Here is a 19,993-nt window from a genome sequence, read left to right as displayed (position 1 = left end):
TACATAAATATATATTTTATTTGATGTTAGCAAAACCTACACATTAGGAGAAGAATTCTTTGATTGCTCTATGTCAAGCAGAAGGGCCACTACATCAATCCTGACAGGCACAGATGCTGTCAGATGATGAGGAGTATCTCAGTTACACATCAGAACTGCAACCTGTGCTCTCTGCAGGTGTGTGTGTGCACACCTCTGGGGTGACACAGCTGACTGCAGCTGGCCCATGGCCCAAGCACACCCATTCCTGCCATTCCTGCCATCCCATGGCACACTCACAGGTGCCCCTGCAGAGGAGAGGGAGATGCATGGTATTCCTCACAGGCTCTCCAGGACAGCACTGCTGGAGGCCTGCACTGCACAGGGAACAGCTCCAGGGCTCTGAGGCTGCTGCATTCCTATTAAAACACCTGCTCAAACCCCAGTTTCAAAGCTCTTTAAAGGAGACAAATGCACCTCCCTTGCCCTCCTGTGTAACAGTGTTTCAGCAATGATCTCTCTTTTTGGGCTACCCAAGGCAAGCAAGAGACACCACACAGGATGTGACACTGAAGCCCAGGGTAACCACCACATTAGTAAAATACATTGTAGAAACCAACACTTGCATTGGTGAGCATGATGCACTGCAATGTGTGTTATTATTTTTCCATATTCTACCCTGGTTTTGTTGATATTTTCATCATTTTTCAAGGTGAAGCCAGGTGAACTGTTCCGTTAACTCTGTTGCTCAATAATTTCCTTCCTAAAATCATGCTCATGCTTGGGATAAAAATGTCTATTTTACTTTCCAACTCAAATTTCACTTTGTAAGCAAATTACAAAGTGATTTACGCAAAGTGAAAAATACTTGATGTATTCTTCAAGTAACCTTTCATCATCTCACCAAAAGATCATCAACCACTATTGCTCAGATCATGAAACTACAGGCAATAAATCCTTCAGTCATATTTACAAGAATGAAGACATCTCTGAGCTATTTGATTCTTACTAAGTTTATATATTATTGCTTGCTATTGTTCAAAGCAGAATTTTTTAAGTGTTGGCTGCGTTCAACCTTTACAGAGTTCAAAAAAGCAAGCAAAGGACAAAGCCAAGCCTTGCTGAAAACCCAAACCTTTCGCTCACCCTGAATTGCAAAGTTACATTCTGAGCACACGAGTGCAGGAAAATGCCCAGGTAAAAAGAGATGCTGCTGAGACTTGCCCAAAGACTGTAAATCCCTCAAGCTGACTACTCCCTTCGTCAGAATCCAAGGTGCATGCTTATAAACAACATAAAACCAAATACACCTAAGAAGTCATTGTTTTAAGAAAGAGTTCATTGCCATTCAGAAGAGCAAGTTAAACAGATTGCTTTGAGAGGGGGGAACCCCCCCAAAGTGCCTCTGTGAGCACAATCACTTCATGTTTGATTGACAAGTTCACTCATTTCTCAGCATGCTCCAAAGAACACAGCTGATTCTGTGGGTGAGCAGAATCCATGCAAAAATAACCAGGAAATTCTCATCCCTTCTGCTGATCTCTTACACCCATTTCTGCAGAGATCAAAGCCCTAGAGATAAATCTCCCACAAAGAACCCATTCAAGCCCAGAGTCCTGTTTCTGAAGGCTGAAGACAAACCTGTTGCACAATGTTCAGACCCCCAGTGGCACCTCTGATTGCTGGTGTTTCCCATGTCCATCACTTCATGTTATCCTGTCCTGCCTTCCACAGATTTCCCTCCCTGGCTCCCACCCAACAGTCACACTCAGCAAATGCCCAAAATAGATCATGCACTTGATGATCCAAAGCAACTGTCATTAGCACAGCACTAGAGGGTAAGCCAAGGAAATATAACCTTCACACACTCAAAATTCATCTGAAATAGAAGTGCCACTCACAAGCATGAATGTTACCCTTCTCTCACCTTAGGAAACGAAGGTGATTTCACTTTCAAAGATTTCTTACACTCTAAGGTTTTTGTTGGACACCATTACAAATACAGAGCACAAGTACATCCAAGCAGGAATGAGAGCCTTATTTATTTTTTTTTAGTCAGGTGGTGCTTTTTCTATGGTGGCCAGTGAAGGCAGATGGACAGACATTCCATTAGAGATGGACAGACATTCTTCTTGGACTCAAGACAAAAAAGTTGTTCAGGATCTGAGGAAAAAGCAACAGCCAACTTTTTTTCCTGCTACACACCTTATGCTAACACTTAGGGGCATGTGCCCAAACAATACCACAACCCAGTGAGTCAGGGCCATTCCCATCACTGAGCTGCACCAGAATTCATTAAACCCAGGGTGATGAAGGCATCTGCTTCAGTGAGTTCTGAATCAGACAGAGCTTAATTGCTCCAAGGCAACCTCAGCAGAGGAGATGAGCTTCTGTGTCATTTCACAGAACATGCCACATCTATTCCCTAACCATCCCACACCGGGCCCACCTCTCCTCTCCTCATCTCTTTGCTCTGGGATTCCTCACAGTTCCTCTCAAGAGGAGCAGAAGAAAGCAATTTCTAGTTTTCTTCTCTAATGAAGTTTTCCCTGCACAAGTTAAGTTATTAGCCCATCATTACCAAATTATGTGACAACCAGTGACTGGTCTATACACACCAAACCCACGTTAAATGTCCACCCATCAGTAAACAAGAGCAGAATACAGAAATCAGAGGTGAGAACAAAACTGCTGGAGCACTTCTCTTGCCAACAGCCTGGCTTTTTTTTACCTAGGGTTTCTTCTGTCCTAAGGAAACCAGTTTCAAGTGACTGAGGTAACAGCTGAATAATCTGACTTTCTCAAGTACACCTGACATGAGCTGAATCATTAAACCCTTTGCCAAACTCAGAAGCATTCCCCTGACATGCTTTTATATTACAAAACATTAGTTACACTAAACCAAAAGCCCAAACCCGTTAGAACAGACCAAAGTAAAAACCTCTCATATGAACTGTTTTATAATACTGAAAAATGACCAAAACCAAATTAGAATCAAAACCAGACTGTTTTAAATTAATGATCTGGGAAATGAAGGGAAAAAAAACAAACAGAAAAGAAGAAAAAAACCCCCACCAAAATAAAACCAAAAAACCAAACCCATTAAACAAATTGAAGTTATATTGTCTTCTAGTTTTGTTGTTTTATGCTAAAAGTAAAGAGATTTTTATAAGCGTTACAGTATTTTCTTCTTTCACTTTCATTCCTTTTTCCATCTTTCTTTCTCTTTTATCCCACAAAAGACTAAGCAATTCCAACAGAAAAAAAAAAACCCAAACAACCCAAGAGGGTTTTACCTTCTACTTCCAATTAAGCGTAGCACAGTTAAAAGTTCTATCAGTTCCAGCAAACCCTTATTTTCATTGAAACACTTTCCTGTCAGAAAACAAAAGTAGCCTAAAAATCCTTCTGCCAGGAAATTAAGGCAACTATTACTCCTGTGTGTCTATAAAGAACAAAAAACACACCGACCACCTGAGCATTCAATCCCAGTTATATGGAATCACTGCTCCTGCCACTAACTCGCAAGGGCTCCCTTTCTGACCCCCCAGATTTACCCTGCAGTAATTACATGTGCGGCGAATGACCCAAGGCTATTTCCAAGGCTCCCCTTCAAGCACATGTACAAACCACCTTGGCTCTGCAGCTGATTCCAGCTGCCAGCCAGGGGCAGGGATCCCAAAGCCCGGCGTGCCTGGGCGATGAGCGGGGTGGGAGCGCAGCCTGGACGGGCGCTCAGGGCGCAGGGGAAGCCCGCAAGGCCAGGCACGCTGGCTTGGCACGGGCAGAGCCTGTCCCCGTCCCTGAGGCGCCTTCCAGGATTACTGCTGCACATCATTCACAGCACTGCCCCAAAGTCAAGGGAAAGCTCCCTCTGCGATCTGTGTTTCTTGCACAAAGAAAGGCACGGGAAAGTCTGAAACCAGCTGATGTTTCACAAAAGGGCCTGAGATGAGCTTTTACCTCACGCATTAAGCAAGTGAGCACTGTGACTTTGGTCCTTTTGCAGCTGGTGACTGATCAGTCAAAGCAGGAGCAATTGCCACAAATTTTCACCCTCTAACTCACATCTTCCTTCTGGACTGTCCCCTACACGCATGCAGGCCAGCCAAACCAGGCCCCTCCACCGTGCTGTGCTGCTTCAGGACCCCCGGCTCACTGGCCAGAGGAACAGGTGTAGAGAAACACAAGTGAAGCTGCTTGAGAGAAAAGGCAGGAAGAAACTTGCGGATAAACGATGAAAGTTGAGCACAGCATTCGCTGAATGTCCCCGATGGCCTCGGACGGCAGCCCCGCCAGACCGAGCGGCTTGTAACACCAACAGGGGCACTGGTGGAACCTGCAGGGGACAGCTGCTCGTGGCGGGGATGCAGCGGGGAGCTGCCTTTGCCCCGGCTGGCGGCTGCGGGCACACACAGAGCCAGCGCAGACGCCCTGAGGAGGCCGAGGGTCCGCACGCCCCCAGCCCCGCGGGAGGGACCCGCCGGCGGCCCCGGAGCTGCCCGGCCAGAGGGGCTGCACAGCCGCGACCCCTCACAGGCGGGACACGGAGCGGGAGCGCCCTGAGGGCGGCTCAGCCTAAGGGACAGACCCAGAGGAAGACGGAGAAGGGAACCTGCGGAGGCGCCGTCAGCTGAGGGGGCAGCTCCCACTTACCGCGTCCGTCGGGCTCCCGGAGCGCGCAGGGTCGGGCCGTGCCGTGCCGGGTGGAGGAGCCGCAGGGCCCCGCCCGCCGCGGGCCCTGAGGGACGGGCTCGGCTCCGCGCCCCGCCCAGGGCAGCCCCGTGAGGAGAGGGCGGGCGGGGACGGGCCGGGCTGGCTGCAGGGGCAGCGGGACCATCGCTCCGGCCGCAGCGATGCTGTCTGAGGGCAGTGTGGGGTAATGCAGCCTGCGGGGCACCCAGCACCACCCCGACCGTGCCACACCTGCACCGCCCCTGATGGGATGCAGACACCTCAAGCTGGGCCGGTCCAAAGCCTTCCAGTCCAACGCAGCTCACCCAGGCTCACCGGGGAACATCTCAGATGTAGAATCCCATTTCCTTGCTTTAGTACATACAGGATATGTGAAAGCAGTACTAAGAAAATAAGGCTGAGGAGGCAAATCCAATGGAGAGGCACTTAAGTTGTATAAGCCTTCTTTCTGTATTCTCCACAAGCTGAAACACAAGCCTAGATTTGGTTCCTGCATGGTCTGAAACTCACCATTACCCAGTGAAATTGCCCGTTGTTTCAAGAGACTGCTGTGACAAAGAACAGCACAGGCTCTCAGCTCAAGCTGCATTACTGTAACAAACCTCTGCCATCCTGCTGCCCAGGCTGCCCTAGTGCTAGTGTTGCCTTCCAACAATGACATCCTTCATCTGTGAACTCTACTATCATAAAGACATCCCCAAAAACTGTAAAACTAGATTTTCTTCGGCCTTATTTGACACACAGTTAACACTCTTAGGTCTCCTTACATTTCTTCTGGGCAAGTTATTATCCATCATTTGCCAATGAATAAAAAAGTGGGATTGTTCACATGTTCAAAATAAATTACAAGCACCAGATTGCCTTCTCTTCCAATCCTCTGTGTGATTAAGGTAACACAATGGTAATGTCAAATTATCACACATAAATAAGCAGGATGTTTTCCTTTGCAGTACGGTGTGAAGATAGCTAAATTTAAGAGTGATTTATCCTAGGCAAGTACCTAAAGGCAGTGGTTTTCCTTTTCACAGTTAAAAAGAAACTTGGCTTGTCCCAAGTCAAGAGGATGAACTGTGCCCCTGATTGCCTGCCCTGGGAGTGGTGTTCACAGCCCACACGTTCCACCCAGCTCTTCCAACTCCAAAAGGAAAGTGGCTGCATCTGATACTACACAGGGTGGAACAGGAAATGGGAGCAATAGTAAATGTTTCAAAGGGCAGTGGAAGCATTCAGAACTCTCTCAACGTGAAATAAAGATATTTAATTTCTCATCTTTAGTTCTACAACAGGATATGATCACGTGGAAGTCACAGCAATCATACTACAAAATTCTCAGAGCAAAAGGGCACTGGGAAAGCCACCACTTTTGTTTGCTCCTAGTTGCAAGGAAGGGAACAAAACACCCTGAGAGGCTACAGCTGCTTTTCAAATTGCAACAAGCTCTCCCTAGACCAAGAATAACCTCACTTAGAATAAAAGTTTCCAAGAGCAGTGAAGGTAGATTGAATCCCACCCCTGCTGCCATGTCCATAGGGTTTGTAAGCCCAAATACAAATTCTGCCTAAGAAGGATGTTGCACTTTCATGCTTCTGTTATCCACCCTTAAAACATTAACTCAAGACTTCTTTGTACCATCTTTGGATGAAGGTTAAAGCCTTTATGTGCATACAGGGAAAGAAAGACAACTCAAACCTGAGCAGTGTTTCAAGCAGAGAGCACCAGCAAACACTGCAGCCACACATTTGCCAGCCTCCTTTAGAAGTGACAAAGTAGGAAACCCACATCTTATGGGTTCCAAACATGTTCCAAGGGGGGAGTTCTAGGATTAAAAACCAGAAGAACACCACCTGCACTTTTTAAAACAGGCAAATAGCAAAATTCCACAGTTTAATCACCAATCACAGTGCCTGAAGACATCACTGATTCCATTCATGAGCTCAAACCTGACATCTTAGGGGCAACTCACTGCACAACTTAGCTGGTTTGTACATACCAAAGGGACATTGCATTTGAGAAAGGCAGATTGCAGCTGCTGAAGACCAGGGGAATCTTAGTTGGCCAAAGTCATCGTCATTTACCAGTCATATTCTAATACTGAATGTCATAATTACTGGAGAGATATATTTTTAATAACTGTGTTTTTAAAAATCACATTCAGTATATAGTCCTGAGTTTTGCTTTCTAGTCTCATGGTCTGAAAAGCTGGCACTGCAGGTGGGCATCCTTGAACTGAAGACAAATGTGGCTTTTACAGCTGATAATCATAGTGAAAACACTACTCTGCTAACTTCTGATGGAACCTTTTACCTTGTTATCCAGGGGGGAAGTTTCCAAAGCAGAGCACACCCTTCCTTTGCATTATCTGAGGCAACATACTTCATGTGTGGGAATTCTTAAAGCTTCAGTACTACATCGATTCTGCTTTCTGTTGAGGTCAAGGAGCTGCAGATAAGAAAGCTATGTTTAGCACTTCTGAAAATCCCAGAGAAGGAACACCTGATACCTTGTAATACCAGCAGATTCAGAGTGTTCTCTGTGTCCCTAAGGCAGCCAGAGCAGTGAGACTCTGCAGGTATTTGGTCTCAGTTCAGAGTAGGCCAGCTGTGTTTATACTGAGTTATGCATTTTTTAGGAACCAGGTTTTTAACATTCATCAGCCACACTCACATCCTTACTGCAATCCCACTGAAAGCAGATGCTTCAAATCTAGTTCTAAGGAGCAAATGGGAGTCTCAGCTGTTCTTTGCAGGCCCCAGCAGCTGCTCAGGGCAACACAACCTACTCAAGCTAAACATGCCAAGTATCCATGGGAGGACATTGCTCCCCAAGCACTCTGTTCCCAGAATTTTCTGTTTATTTCTCTGGCTTAAAATTTTCAGCCTACAGCACACAAGGTCTTTAGGCCATAGCTGTGCTCTGCCTCAATTGCTGATCTCTATTCTGTTTTGCAATCCCTTTGAACAGATTTCCAGCTGTGCCAATATCTACTCCTATAACAGCTTGCCATTCTGTAGCAGAGCCAGAGGACAAGAACTGTGCACTATTCACCTCTGATACCAAAGACAGGCTTGGAAATGCAATTACAGTCATGTCCCAACTCTTCTTCCTTCCTCCCTTACACTTAGCTATGAAGTAACATGAAGTAGCTGAGGTATTCCCTCTTTAAGGGACTCAAGCAATTCCAAAGTGCAAAATCCATATCTGAAAGACAGATATTGAGACTTGATTTCCAAATTAATGGAGTACTTGGTGAAATTTTCAAAACAGCTGAAATTATTTATTTGACTACAAAAGACTGTGTCAGAACATCAGTACCAAGCCTCCTAAAAAAGCTTTTGGGGTGCCATGAGATATTATACAAATGTTTCCCAGAAAGTGTGTCAATTCAGAAAATTCCTGTGAACACTTATGCAAATTTTGTCTCCCCTCCTCTCTTCTCCCAAGAAATGAAGGACACCAATGACAAGTTTACCAGTTAGCATCACCTGCATGCAACATGTCTATGGTTCACATCTTCATGCTTCAAAGCCCAATTTAAATGTATGTTCCTTTATAGAGATTCTCTCACACCTCATTATCAGACAAAAATGCAAGCTCTATCACTGGTTTATTCTGATGACACCTGCAGATATTTCCATCTGTATAGGAAAAAAAGAAGAAGAACCAGAGCAATCTATAAAGTAATAAACAATTTATTTTTTCTTTACATCAATCTTCTTGAAGATAACATCACTTATGTTTGTGATTCAAATTTCTTGTACCGCATATTGCTGATGTTTAACATGGCACTTAAGGGAACAGTCACTTAAACAGCTACACAATTCCATTAAATTAATCAATTTGCCATTTCTCAGTTACGTGTCTGAACATCCAACTCTGTCATATTTAAGACCATTCATTCATTTCTGATGTTTTATAACTAAGAAAAGAAATCTTTCCCTTTCTGCTGAAATATCTTACCATCTTTACAAACATTGAAAGGAAGGGGAGACTCTCTCACAGAAGACACCAAAAGGGCAACAGAAAAATCCTTTTTATTGATTACATAGCAGGTAAAAAGAAGACCACCAAACAATGGGATAATACTGAATGATAACACTACCTGTAAACATGTACAGGTCAAGCTGAAACACTGTGCAGTTCCAATAACTAGAGGTGTAGTGCACCAATTTTTTGCCTATTTGACAGAAGATGATAGACCCTTTTAAAAATAATGAAAAGTTTCCCCAGGAAGCCATGCACACATGAATAGAGATGAAGGAATATTCTGCACAATGCAACTCAGTGGTTTGGGTTACATCACATATTCTGGGAACCACACATGAGGAACTCTTTGCACATTATGTGCAAGGCCTTGAAGTTAAAATATTTTTTGGCAGTTCTTATGTGCATGAACAGGTCACTTGCCTGCTGTCTGGCTGGCATGAATGGTAAACCTCATGCACCACCTCAGAAGTTCACACACAAGCACAAACTCTTGGGCTCTGTGCAGTTCAGCTTTGGCAGGCCACTGAGGCACGGTATTTTGGCCTGGTTTCATCAGGTTTAAATATTGCCTGTGTATCCTGCATGTGCCTAATGAGTTACTACTCTCCAAGGGAACCAGATTTAAGCACCACTAGAAAACTAAGTCACACAATGACATTTGCAAGAGCAAGCAAGGCAAGCTCCCCTGATGTTAGTTCCTGCTATATATCTCATTTTGGTTCGGCAGAGACTTCTAGTGGCCAGAGGTGAGAAGCCTCTGCAATTTTTTGACCTTTTAGCTCATCACTAAATCAGTAACAAGGCTTAACAAAATGAAGCCAACAGCTTGCTGGGGACTTGAGCATAACAGCATCGACTCATTTCTTACCTGCAAGCTGACAGAATACCCAGAGACAACACAATTTCCACAGGATTCCTGACATTCAGGGGTAACAGTCACTCCATGGCAGAAGAAACAGAGCTACTTAGCTTTACTGTACAACTGGAAACAACTTAATGGAATGAAACACAGCAACACATGTACACACTGAACCATCAGCACAACTCTAACAGAAATGGTCCTGTCATATTGCAGGTCATGTTTTGTCAGTGAAAGAACTTCCTGAACCGTTGCCTCAAGCTTAGCCTTATCTTCACAACCCAAACTCTCCAATGGAATAGTCTGAAAACATCTCCTCAAGTCATAGGACTAGTTCATAGTGAAGACTCAAAGCCAAAGAAAAATGGATTGTAGGAATAGGGTAAGTACATGTATCTAAATTCTTTACCTTAATATTTCACTTGTGGTCACTGAAAGGAAGATCTTCACCTTAAAAAAAATTCATTTAGCATTTGACAACATCATTAAAACAAACATACAAACAAAAAGCCTGCATTACATATTGATTTAGAGACCAGCTCTTTCAAAACCAAGACAGCATAACTAGAAAATTAGAAAACCTGGTCCCATTTTTGTATTCAAATACTGATTGTAAGTAGAAAAAGAATACAGTACATGCAATAATATCAAAACCCTGCCCTCCAGTACATAACCAAAAGTAACTAGGGAATTAGAAAAAAATCCCTAGCTACTGCCTACCACAGACAACATAGGGGACATCTCAGAAGACTAGTAACATACAAATCCAGATGATCACATCATCTGTTCCTTATTGGCAAGGATTTGCTGGCTAGGTAAAAAATTATGTGTCATACAGGAAGCATAGATTTTTATATCAAAAGTAGTCCTCTAAGTTACAATTTCACCTCTGATTAAATAGTTCCCTTCCATATAAACTAACTTATAATATGATTACTTGGAGAAGGCTACAACTACTTATCTAAAATAAATTTTTTTTAAAAGTGCTGTGAAACAGAAGCAGGATTTCTCTCTGCCCCCACTTAAGTTGACTAAAACAGTTACATGATTATACCAAATAAAGTACTACTACTTCTAGAAAAACAAACTAAAGGACAAATACAAGCTTGATGCACTTCACTCTTCCCAATTATTAGTTTTCTTTTTTGCAAATAAATCACTTCCCCAGAGTTTGGTGATTTGCTGCCTAGTATTTGAATCCTAGTTTTATCATGACACACTGTAGTCAATACAACATTCTGAAAATCCAACAGTTCAAGAAAAAACATTGCAAAAGTCCAGAGAATACCCAGCAAGAAAGAAACCCTCCTTCTCCAGAGAACCACTTATGAATACTGCTATAGTCACCAAAGGAGAGAAAATGGTCCCAAGTAACATTTCCACAGCAGAATCACTATAGCTCAACAGCCCAGGTGTTGCTTCTTTCAGCTGTCTTGCAGGAAGTGCATCCAACACACAGTAAAGCTGAGTACATTAGGAGAATATTGCATTTTTCTGTTGAAAAAGGATCTTCAGTTCCCATGTGCATGTTGTGATCTTTAGGTTTCTTTTGACTGATTGATAAATATTTTATGAACCCAGTCACTACCACTATTGTACAATAGCTCTACAATCACTCAGAAAGAATGCTGTGTTTCTTCTTAAAGAGCAAGAAGCATTAAAAGAAAAGGGGGAAAGAAACCAACAAAAAAAACCTCATAGAAACAAAAAGCCATAACAAAACAACCCTCCAACAAATATGCAAAAAATTAGCTCCTAAAGCATGGCACTCCTGTGACAAGCTCCATTCTTCCATAATATCTGGAGATTGGTTGTGGCCTTTTTAAACCATTGAAATCAAAACAGTGAATACAAATAAAATTGATTAAAGAGAGTTTGATCTGTAAACCCCTTTCCATTAATGAGAATCTTTATCAACACAGCTGCTCTGAAAAGTAGAAATGATGTTTGCTACCACTGTTTCAGTACACACTCGACAGGCAGTGACAGAAATAGGTACTTCTTTTACCTTTACTTTAGAGTACAAATATTCAAGGGTTCTGTTTGGTGATCCATTGCATGACACTTCAGGGAAAGACAAAGGAATCTTCATCCCATGGTTTTCTGGTTAGCTACCTCAAGAAAGGCTGGATGGAGTCAACCTGAATCCAAGAAATATGGATGTCCTCTCACATTGAGCCTGTACTATGAAAAACATGATTACACCAAAAAACCCCTAAACTCAGAATGACAATGAATGTAACAGAGCATGGACCTTTCTTATTGTTTCACATCCAGGCATTAATGGTGCACTGTGGGTAAACAACTGTCAATTCAGCTGATTGACTAAACTGAGACAGATATTAAGTGCTCTACAACTGATTCCAGGAACATAAATGTAAACAGAAGTGTTTGGCCTCCATACTAAGTGGTATTTCTGAAAGTGCTGGGATTTGGAAATCTGTCCCGCATATTTCCAAAAGCAAGGAGTTTACATTCTGTTTCACAGGATTAATAAAGTGTTTTGGAGGTGAACTCACTTTGGTCATGATCCCAAAGGACAGTTTATATTAAGCAGTTTCAGCTATCCTCCTCATCATCACTAATAAGGTCTCTCTTTTCTGCACAGGTCTCTCTCTCTCGCAGGAAGTCCTCGCGGATGGCTTCCAGCTCCGTGAGCTCCAGGCGCACCTTGTCCAGGTGATAGGCCCTGCGGTTCCTGATCTGGCGTAAGGGAAAAGGGTTCAGGTCTCCAAAAGCAATAGCAGTCAGTTTCCTGCAAGATTACACAACAGTAGAAGACAATCATTCATATTTGGTGGGGTTTTAAACTTCATCCATATCAACTTTTATCATACGTGACATATCTCCAGTCTCTTTCACACTCAATAGGTCTCAGATGTTATCAATATTTCAAGAAATTTCTATAAAGCATTCAGCCTTAAGGTTATTTCAAGAGATAGAATGTAATCAAACACTCAGGAGTTCTCCAAGCCACATGCAAACTCTGCTACAAAGATCACAGCCTTGAAATGCCGAGCAGAAGACATAAGCTTGGGTCATCAGAGCTTCCCTGGCTACACTTGGATACTCGTTACATCCAGCTACCCACACAGATTGGATCATTTCCTCCACAGAACCCACAGCAGCTCCTTCAATCCCAAACCACTCAGCTCTCCAGCTAACCAAGATAACCTGACAATCAGGAGACCAGATGAAGCCAGGGACAACACACACAAGAATGAGGATAATACAGAACATGGACAAGCCAAGGCTTCCAACACAGTGAGAATGCTCTGGGGGTTCTGCTGGCTGGAGCACAGAGATCTTTGGACCAGTGTCAAGTCAAACTTGTCAGGGCACAATGCAAAGCACCACAGAGGATCCAGCCCCCTTCCAGAGTCACACTGCACCATACCATCCTGCAGCCCCAGCAAACCCAGCAACTGCTCAGTCTAATCAGTCCAAAGAGACTGCATCCAACTACATCATTAATGCTGATCTACACCCAAACCCATCTTTGTTTTCTAAGGAAAAAAGGGGAACTGGAGTATTTAATTTATTCTACTTGAATTATCAGAAATAAATACTAAGAAAATGTCTTTGGACAGTTTATTTAATGGTAGGTTTGTATTTTTGAGTGACCAAGGAATGATTTCCTGCTATTTCTACACAGAAGATATTCCAGCAGCTTCTCTACCTGTGCACAACATGCCATGGCTCTGCACAAAAACCAGCTATGACATCCTGTAACTAGAATATAATTATGCACGTGTCTGTAGAGATCTTTCTCTTACTACAGTGTTTGAACTTAGAAACTCTGTGCAGAATGATTTTAACCATTCAGAACATCCATGAATTCTATACAAATAAATATTTTTGAATTTTTCCTCTACAACAGGATCATTTTTTGTCCATAACAAGAAAGGCCTCATTCTATGTGCTCCTGTACTGCTCAAATGTTGATGATGTAAAACTTGTACAAACATGGCAGAATAAGAAAACAGGCAGTTTGAATTCTGTCTTGTCAGTCCTAACAGGCAAATCCATATTCCCCAGGTGGCACTGCACTGCTTCCACTCTTAAAACCCCAAAAGGCAGAGCCTTACAGATCAGCACAGAGCATATTTGTATTCCAAACATCTTTGATGTACTGAATTCTGTCCTTCTGTCCTCGCTTGAACTCCCCATCCCTCAACGATCCCTAATTAGTTCATTTTGTTAACACCAAACTCAGCAATTTTAGAAATCTTTAAAATAGGTTATTTCAGCACCAGAAAGTTTAGACAGGAGAATCAAGACGTCATTTACGCAAGTGGAAAAAGAATGGAAAGCCAAAACTTCAACTCTGATTAAATATCAAAATTTTGTTTGGATTAGGTAAGAACAAAAAAATTTTTTTTTTCTCTCTCTGCGTCAATCCCAGCAATCTCTTTCAAGCACAAACTTATTTAGCTTTAACTTCTCTCCAGGCAAAACTCAAATACAAGAAGTAAAAATAATAGTGCTCTTGCAGCAGGAGTCAAAGTGTAAGCCTCAATTTTTGTGAAATTCATCACATTAAAAAAAAGTCTCAGATTTCAATATACAGTTTTTCTCTAAATTGAAAATTAGTGAGCTTCAAAAGATGTGCAAAACATTTTCAGACATTAAACCAATCCCAATATGACTTCTTTTTAAGATTAACGTGCTGCTCTACAGTCTTGAAACCAGGAATCTAAAAACACTAGACCCTAATTTATAAACTCTAAGTCCTATGCAAGGATTGAAGACAAGAAAAGTATCTTATTTGTATTTATTCTCTGCTTCCAAGTATATCTTAAAACCAGTTGGAACTATGTGGCAAGAGCCTGTCCATTAACCATATGTAAGAGATTTAAGCTGTGGGGGACAGGGCTCACATCTTTCATGCTTGAGCCAGGATGTATTTTTATTTATCATAAAACATTTTAGTAACACGTTACATCTGCAATGTAGAGGGAAACTTCATCTGTGGTTGAAATTCTGACCTGTTGCTACCATGATATAACACCTAAACGAGGCAATTTCCTCCACAAGCAAAAATTACTGTTTAAGCCTACATCACTTCTGATTTGTCTCTGCTAGATAAAAGTGCTCATGACAAATCCTAGCAGTTGGTTGCATCTCTAGTTGCTTTATATAAGAATCAGGATCTGGATGAAAACTACACCAAAGCCACAAGACAGACATCTCCCATGGACCACTACAAGTCCCTCAGAGGCACCCCAGTGTGAGTTACCCACCTGGCATCAAGGATGGTGCGTGTGAAATAGCGAAGGTACTTGAAAATAGACATTGAATCTTGCAGCTTTAAGATTTCCTCTTCTTTGTACTTGAACAGTGCCAGGGCAAATCGGAATATTACCTGATAAGAGTACATACAATATTTGGTACTTTGTAAGTACAGAATACACTGAGTCTCATGACCATCTTTATAAACCCCCAACAAGAGTTCCTCATGCACAGGAGGAACAGGCTGCACTTAAGCCCTTCAGTCACATCTCTCTCTATCTCCTTTCCCTGCCCCAGCCCCTATTTCCAAAAGCTGGAAAATGTTTTGAATGGTTTTGCATAGTTCCTCCCTTGTTTTTTTCCAAGATGTCATTTTAACTAACAGGAGTTTTGCAAAGCAACCCTCATTTAGCCCTGCACTCAGTAACACCACAGTGCTTTGTTATCAGGTAACAAATGAACAAACTCAGCCCAGTAAGTTCACCTTTGGTCCCTCATAGAGGAAGGAGTCCCAGATTTTGAAAAGGATGTCACTAACCACGCTGTCAACAAAAACCACAAGAAACCAGTTGAAAGTGATGAGAGTATAATCAACTTTATATTGTTCAAAATGAGAGTGTAGTCGTGGAAGCTTCTCACTCAATAAATCCTTAAATACTCGCTGATCAACCTAAAGAGATGACAAATAAGAGTGTTACTGTTCCAATTGTACAGCACTCATTCAGAACAAGGCCGTTACAAATCTGTAAGTGCAAGTTTTTCCAGAGCTAACCAGGAAACCCAGGACTGTCTACCTCACACTTCCAAGCTAGATCCACTCAAAGCACAGACAGCTACCCCACTGCAGATTGCCCTTGTCTGCTTCTCAACCCAGCCCCAGTCTCACAAGGCTCCTCCCACACAGGTGGGGTGTTCCTAGTACTAGTCACCAGTGCTGCAGGAGCACAGGAGCAGAGAGAATGCTGGGCAAACACTTGGCTGGAGAAGGCAGCCTGGACCTGGAAGCAGGAATGCTACAGTGGCTACTGCCCACAGCACTGCAAATGCATTCTCACCCTGCCCTCCCCCAGAGCACTGCACCACCATTCCCCCAAATGTGAGGAAAGGAACGATAACACAGCTCAGGGTTGTGAAGCTATCAATGAGAAGGGGAGTTAAGGACTCCAAGGAGGACACTGAACAACTATTTCCCTGAGTCCTTATCCAAACAAGGGTCCTTGTGTTTGGAACCCACCCTGGTGAACTCCATTCCCATCCCCTTCCAAAGAGGCCTATCAGACAGCTGCAGAGGAAAGCTGCTGACTGGCTGCAGTTTACAGCAGAGCACATACCTGGGATCCCAGCAGTGTCTTGGTATAATAATCACGAGGCATGAAAACTTCCACTATTGTTACCAGACACCAAAAAGCATCTTCCTGTTCCAAGTACAGAAGTGCAATTGCTACCAACCTGAAAACAGGGTTTATTTGGAGGAGAAGGTTATTAAAGATACAAACTATAGTAAGAACCATTACAGTATTTTTTCTGTTCAGCAGAGATAAATGTATTAACAGCAGAGCACTGAACAGCAAAACCTGATGAAGTTTAAGACGGGGCAAAGCCATGCCTTCTCAGCCACATCAAGGATTTGTATTCAGCTAAATAAGAAAACGGAAAAATGCAAAAATTTGATCTAAGAATTTCTTGAAGTGTTGGTGTTGCCAATTTTAAGAGCCCTCTAAACACAGAGTCTAGTTTAGAAAGGAGATATTTATCCTAAGGGTGTTAGGTGGAGGTTTCCACATTACTACAACTGCTACCACCACTGCCTCACCACCTCTATTACACGACTCACTGCTTCTATTCTACTACTTCTTCAGTGCTCTTTCAAAAGACAAAGCTGCTCTAAGTTCAAAAGCTTATGCTAGTACATAAAATAGTGCACAAGTGGACATCTATAATACTACATCATGGGGATGAGACAGGGTGTTAGACCAACACACCTGCTTCAAGTAGCACCTTCGTTTACTACACATCTCCAAGTAGCAAAGTTATTCTGGCAAAGGCAACTGCACTGAATCAGAATTTTTCTTAGCATTGTAACACAAGAATCACCTTTAAATTCTGCAATTCTGATTGAAGACATCGGTGGAAAATGCTGAAATGTGTTGTTTTCACAATATGAAAAAAGCTTTCAAGCATTTTTTTTCTGCTTGCTTTAGAAGAAGAAAAATCTAACAAATTCTCACACAAAAAAGCAACACAATCCCCTACAAAGGACATGAAGTCAGTGTAAAACTACATTTGAGTAGCTCATTTCTAAGCTCAATTAGCTCTAAGAGCTAATTCAGTTTTGATGCCAAGTTGATTTTACAAAATTTATTATGCAGGTCAACTGCTTTTTTCATTGGTTTAAAAAATGTGATAGTTATTTGTTTATTTTAAATTATGGGCATATAATCCATAAGGCAAACTGTTGTTCAAAACCACGTTGCTATACATGAGATATGAAAGGTTCATTAAGTGTTTCACTGCATAGTTATTAAGCAAGATAAGCAAAACCTTACCTGTTGAGCCCTTGGCAGTATCCTATATCAGGATTTCTCCAGGAAAATGCCAGCAGCACATTTCGCAGCTTCTGGATCCCTTCAGACGTGGGGGAGGAGTAATGTTTGTTGTTTGGCAAAGTCCTCAACAGATCCAACTCAATCTGTTTGGATGCGGGATTTGGTTTTTCCAGAGCTTTTTGAAGCAAGATTTGGAAGTAGCCAGGTACTGCACTGTCCTTGAACTTTTTAACATGGAGATTGACACACCATTTCCACATCTTGGAGCGGTGCTCATGTGGGATTCCAGAGCGAATGAGGTTCTTCAGTTCCACACAGCGCATCATCTCTCTATTCATTGTGCTAGCAAGATAGTTCTCCCATTTCACTCCTGTGGAGATCTCTCGATTTTCACTGAGTGAAAGTGATCTCAAGTCCAGAGCTCGTGATTTTGCTACTAGTTTCTCCTCATCATCATCCTCTGGGATAGTCTGAAAACCATATATATCATATTCACTGTAATGGAGAGGAAGAAAAAAGGTTTTAAAAATATGTTCAGTAGCCCAGAAGCTCTCAAGTTCCCACCACAAAGTTATTTCAAAGCCACTCTCCATAGCTCTCAAGTTCTTCATATTAAACATTTTTCTGAAGTATATTCTTTATTTAACAATTACTTGTACAATTCCATATACAAAAGACTTGGTGCCCATGTTCCTGTATATATTGCTACACAAATTAAGCAATTTATTTAACAACATGGTTGAGTTGGAATGTACCCATCTCCTCAGCAGCTCACGTTCAGCAGCTGTAGGGCAATATTTTTGTCTAAGTTTGATATTGCATCTCAAATAATGAATTGCCAGTGAAACTTCCCAGTGGGACCATTTCTGACTCCCTGGCAGAGACTGTCACTGCCAAAGCCCCGACAGTCCCTGCTCAGCTCCTGCTCACCCCACACTCACAGCCAGGCCAGCTTTCCTCACAGCTTCCACCCCTCAGCAGAGTCTCAGGCTCCATAGAACACTATATTCAAGGCACACAGACACAGCCTGGGCTGTGCCACGGTGCCAATCCCAGGGCTTTAACCCTTGCCAGTCCAAGTCTTCACAGCCCTCCTCCTCCTCCCGAGTCCTCACTGTGTCTCCCAGTGTCCCTTACCTGGTGCCACCAGGCTTGTGGCTCCATCTTCCAGATTAGACCACCCACACCTCAATCTGCATCTCGACCTGCACCAGATCCTCCCCAAGACAATGTTTTTATACAGCTAAAAGGATTTCAAGACTATTCCATGATTAATGAAGAGAAATGCAATAAATAACCCAAACCTGCAAATACATTATCACTGTGTTTTCCAGTGTTATAACAGAGCCCACTGGCCAAGACACACACACATTTAATTTAACTACCTGACCAGGTGGGGTTTGAAAAATGCTTGTTCTGGTTGTTCATTAGGTTCTGCTTTCAAGGCATCTTCCAGTAACTGTGTGATAACCTCACTAGCAGGACTTTGATCCTCAGAGCAAACAGGAGTTTTCATTTCTTGAAGCAAGATCAAGTATTTACTTTCAATCTGGCAGAGTTTGGCTTCTAAGCTGGTATACTGCAGAAAACAATACATGATACAAATCTTCAGACACTTTGTACTACACCTCTTTTAAAACCTGCCTCAATGCTATTCTCTTGGTTTATGCTGCTTAGAAACATCTAAGTCAAGAACAGCCAGTTTAACTTTCCCATTTTTGTAACATAGGGCAGCATAGTAAACCAGATATTTTCCACCACACCTATTTTTGCATATGGAAATTCTGAGCAAACCTTAATTATCACTGCATTGTATGAAATACTTTAAAGGAACAAATTGGTTGCATTTTAGCAGCTTTAGTCTGTGCATGTTTGAACAAGGACAACTCAAGTGGCATAAGAGTTAGGTAATAGCATGTAAGAACTATAAGCACACACCTCTATGCCAAAAATACATTTAAGCCTGGCCACGGAGTGCATGGCTTCCAAACAACTAAAAGCAAAGCCTACTGAACCAGCTACAGGTATCTAACCTTAGTTACAGATGAGTGCATCTTCCCTAACCCAAGCACTGGAAATCTTTATTATTTACCTGCAACATCTCTACACTCACATTCATGCAGACAGAAATGACATTCACCATACCACAGTCATCCTTCGTGCTCAGGAGAAAGCTTGATAGTAACCTACCACATCCTGTCACTGACCTTTAAAAAAAATCACTACAGCCTTTATTCTGAGAAAACAATGTTTTCAGACATGTACATGCCTTTGTTCATAAGTTATCAAAATGATCCACTGGGTCACACAATTTTAAAAACAATTACTTCCTTCAAGAGCCCATTCAGAAATATTGGTCTGTAAGGACTGAAAGGCTTTTTTTTTTTTTAAGCTATCATATTTAATACATTTAAATGGCTCCATTTCCTGGGGAGATTTATGGATAAAGTATGGAAAACTGCTTTAGACATTGCCAAGTGAGAACATGCTGACCTTTGCCTGCCATTCTCTCTCTCTTGCTTCTGCATTTCTTCGTAGAGTAGAAAGTTCTAAAATCTCCTTATTTAAAAATTTATTCTGGGTCTTATAACCCTGAAGATTGTCCTGTTGATAAAAAAAACAAAGTGGATTATGCTTGTCAGATAAAGATCACCTTAGAGCATAGAAACAGCAGCTACTAATAGGATTTTAATTAAAA

The 19,993-nt window shown here is 42.2% G+C and overlaps 2 protein-coding genes across 4 annotated transcripts in view; both read right to left on the bottom strand.

The window, feature by feature from the left end:
• Positions 1-4,678, bottom strand: part of DAPK2 (death associated protein kinase 2) — a 32,117-nt gene extending 27,439 nt beyond the window's left edge. Inside the window, exon 1 of the mRNA XM_058033382.1 lies at positions 4,636-4,678. The gene's annotated coding sequence lies outside the window, so the exon portion shown is untranslated. The remainder of the gene's footprint in view (positions 1-4,635) is intronic.
• A 3,669-nt stretch (positions 4,679-8,347) lies between these two features.
• Positions 8,348-19,993, bottom strand: part of TBC1D2B (TBC1 domain family member 2B) — a 31,402-nt gene continuing 19,756 nt past the window's right edge. For 2 of the 3 annotated variants that reach the window (XM_058033578.1, XM_058033580.1), the window contains exons 7-13: positions 19,789-19,899; positions 18,681-18,874; positions 17,296-17,790; positions 16,081-16,198; positions 15,234-15,419; positions 14,761-14,882; positions 8,348-12,272 (exon numbers count right to left, since the gene is read on the bottom strand). In XM_058033578.1, coding sequence (XP_057889561.1) covers positions 12,077-12,272; positions 14,761-14,882; positions 15,234-15,419; positions 16,081-16,198; positions 17,296-17,790; positions 18,681-18,874; positions 19,789-19,899 — 1,422 coding nt within the window. In that variant the 3' untranslated portion in view covers positions 8,348-12,076. The remainder of the gene's footprint in view (positions 12,273-14,760; positions 14,883-15,233; positions 15,420-16,080; positions 16,199-17,295; positions 17,791-18,680; positions 18,875-19,788; positions 19,900-19,993) is intronic. The other variant, XM_058033579.1, reaches the window with a different exon arrangement.

The sequence above is a fragment of the Melospiza georgiana genome, chromosome 13 (genome assembly GCF_028018845.1).
Source record: "Melospiza georgiana isolate bMelGeo1 chromosome 13, bMelGeo1.pri, whole genome shotgun sequence".
Taxonomy (NCBI): Eukaryota; Metazoa; Chordata; class Aves; order Passeriformes; family Passerellidae; genus Melospiza; species Melospiza georgiana.
This window is presented reverse-complemented; position numbering and strand designations above follow the sequence as displayed.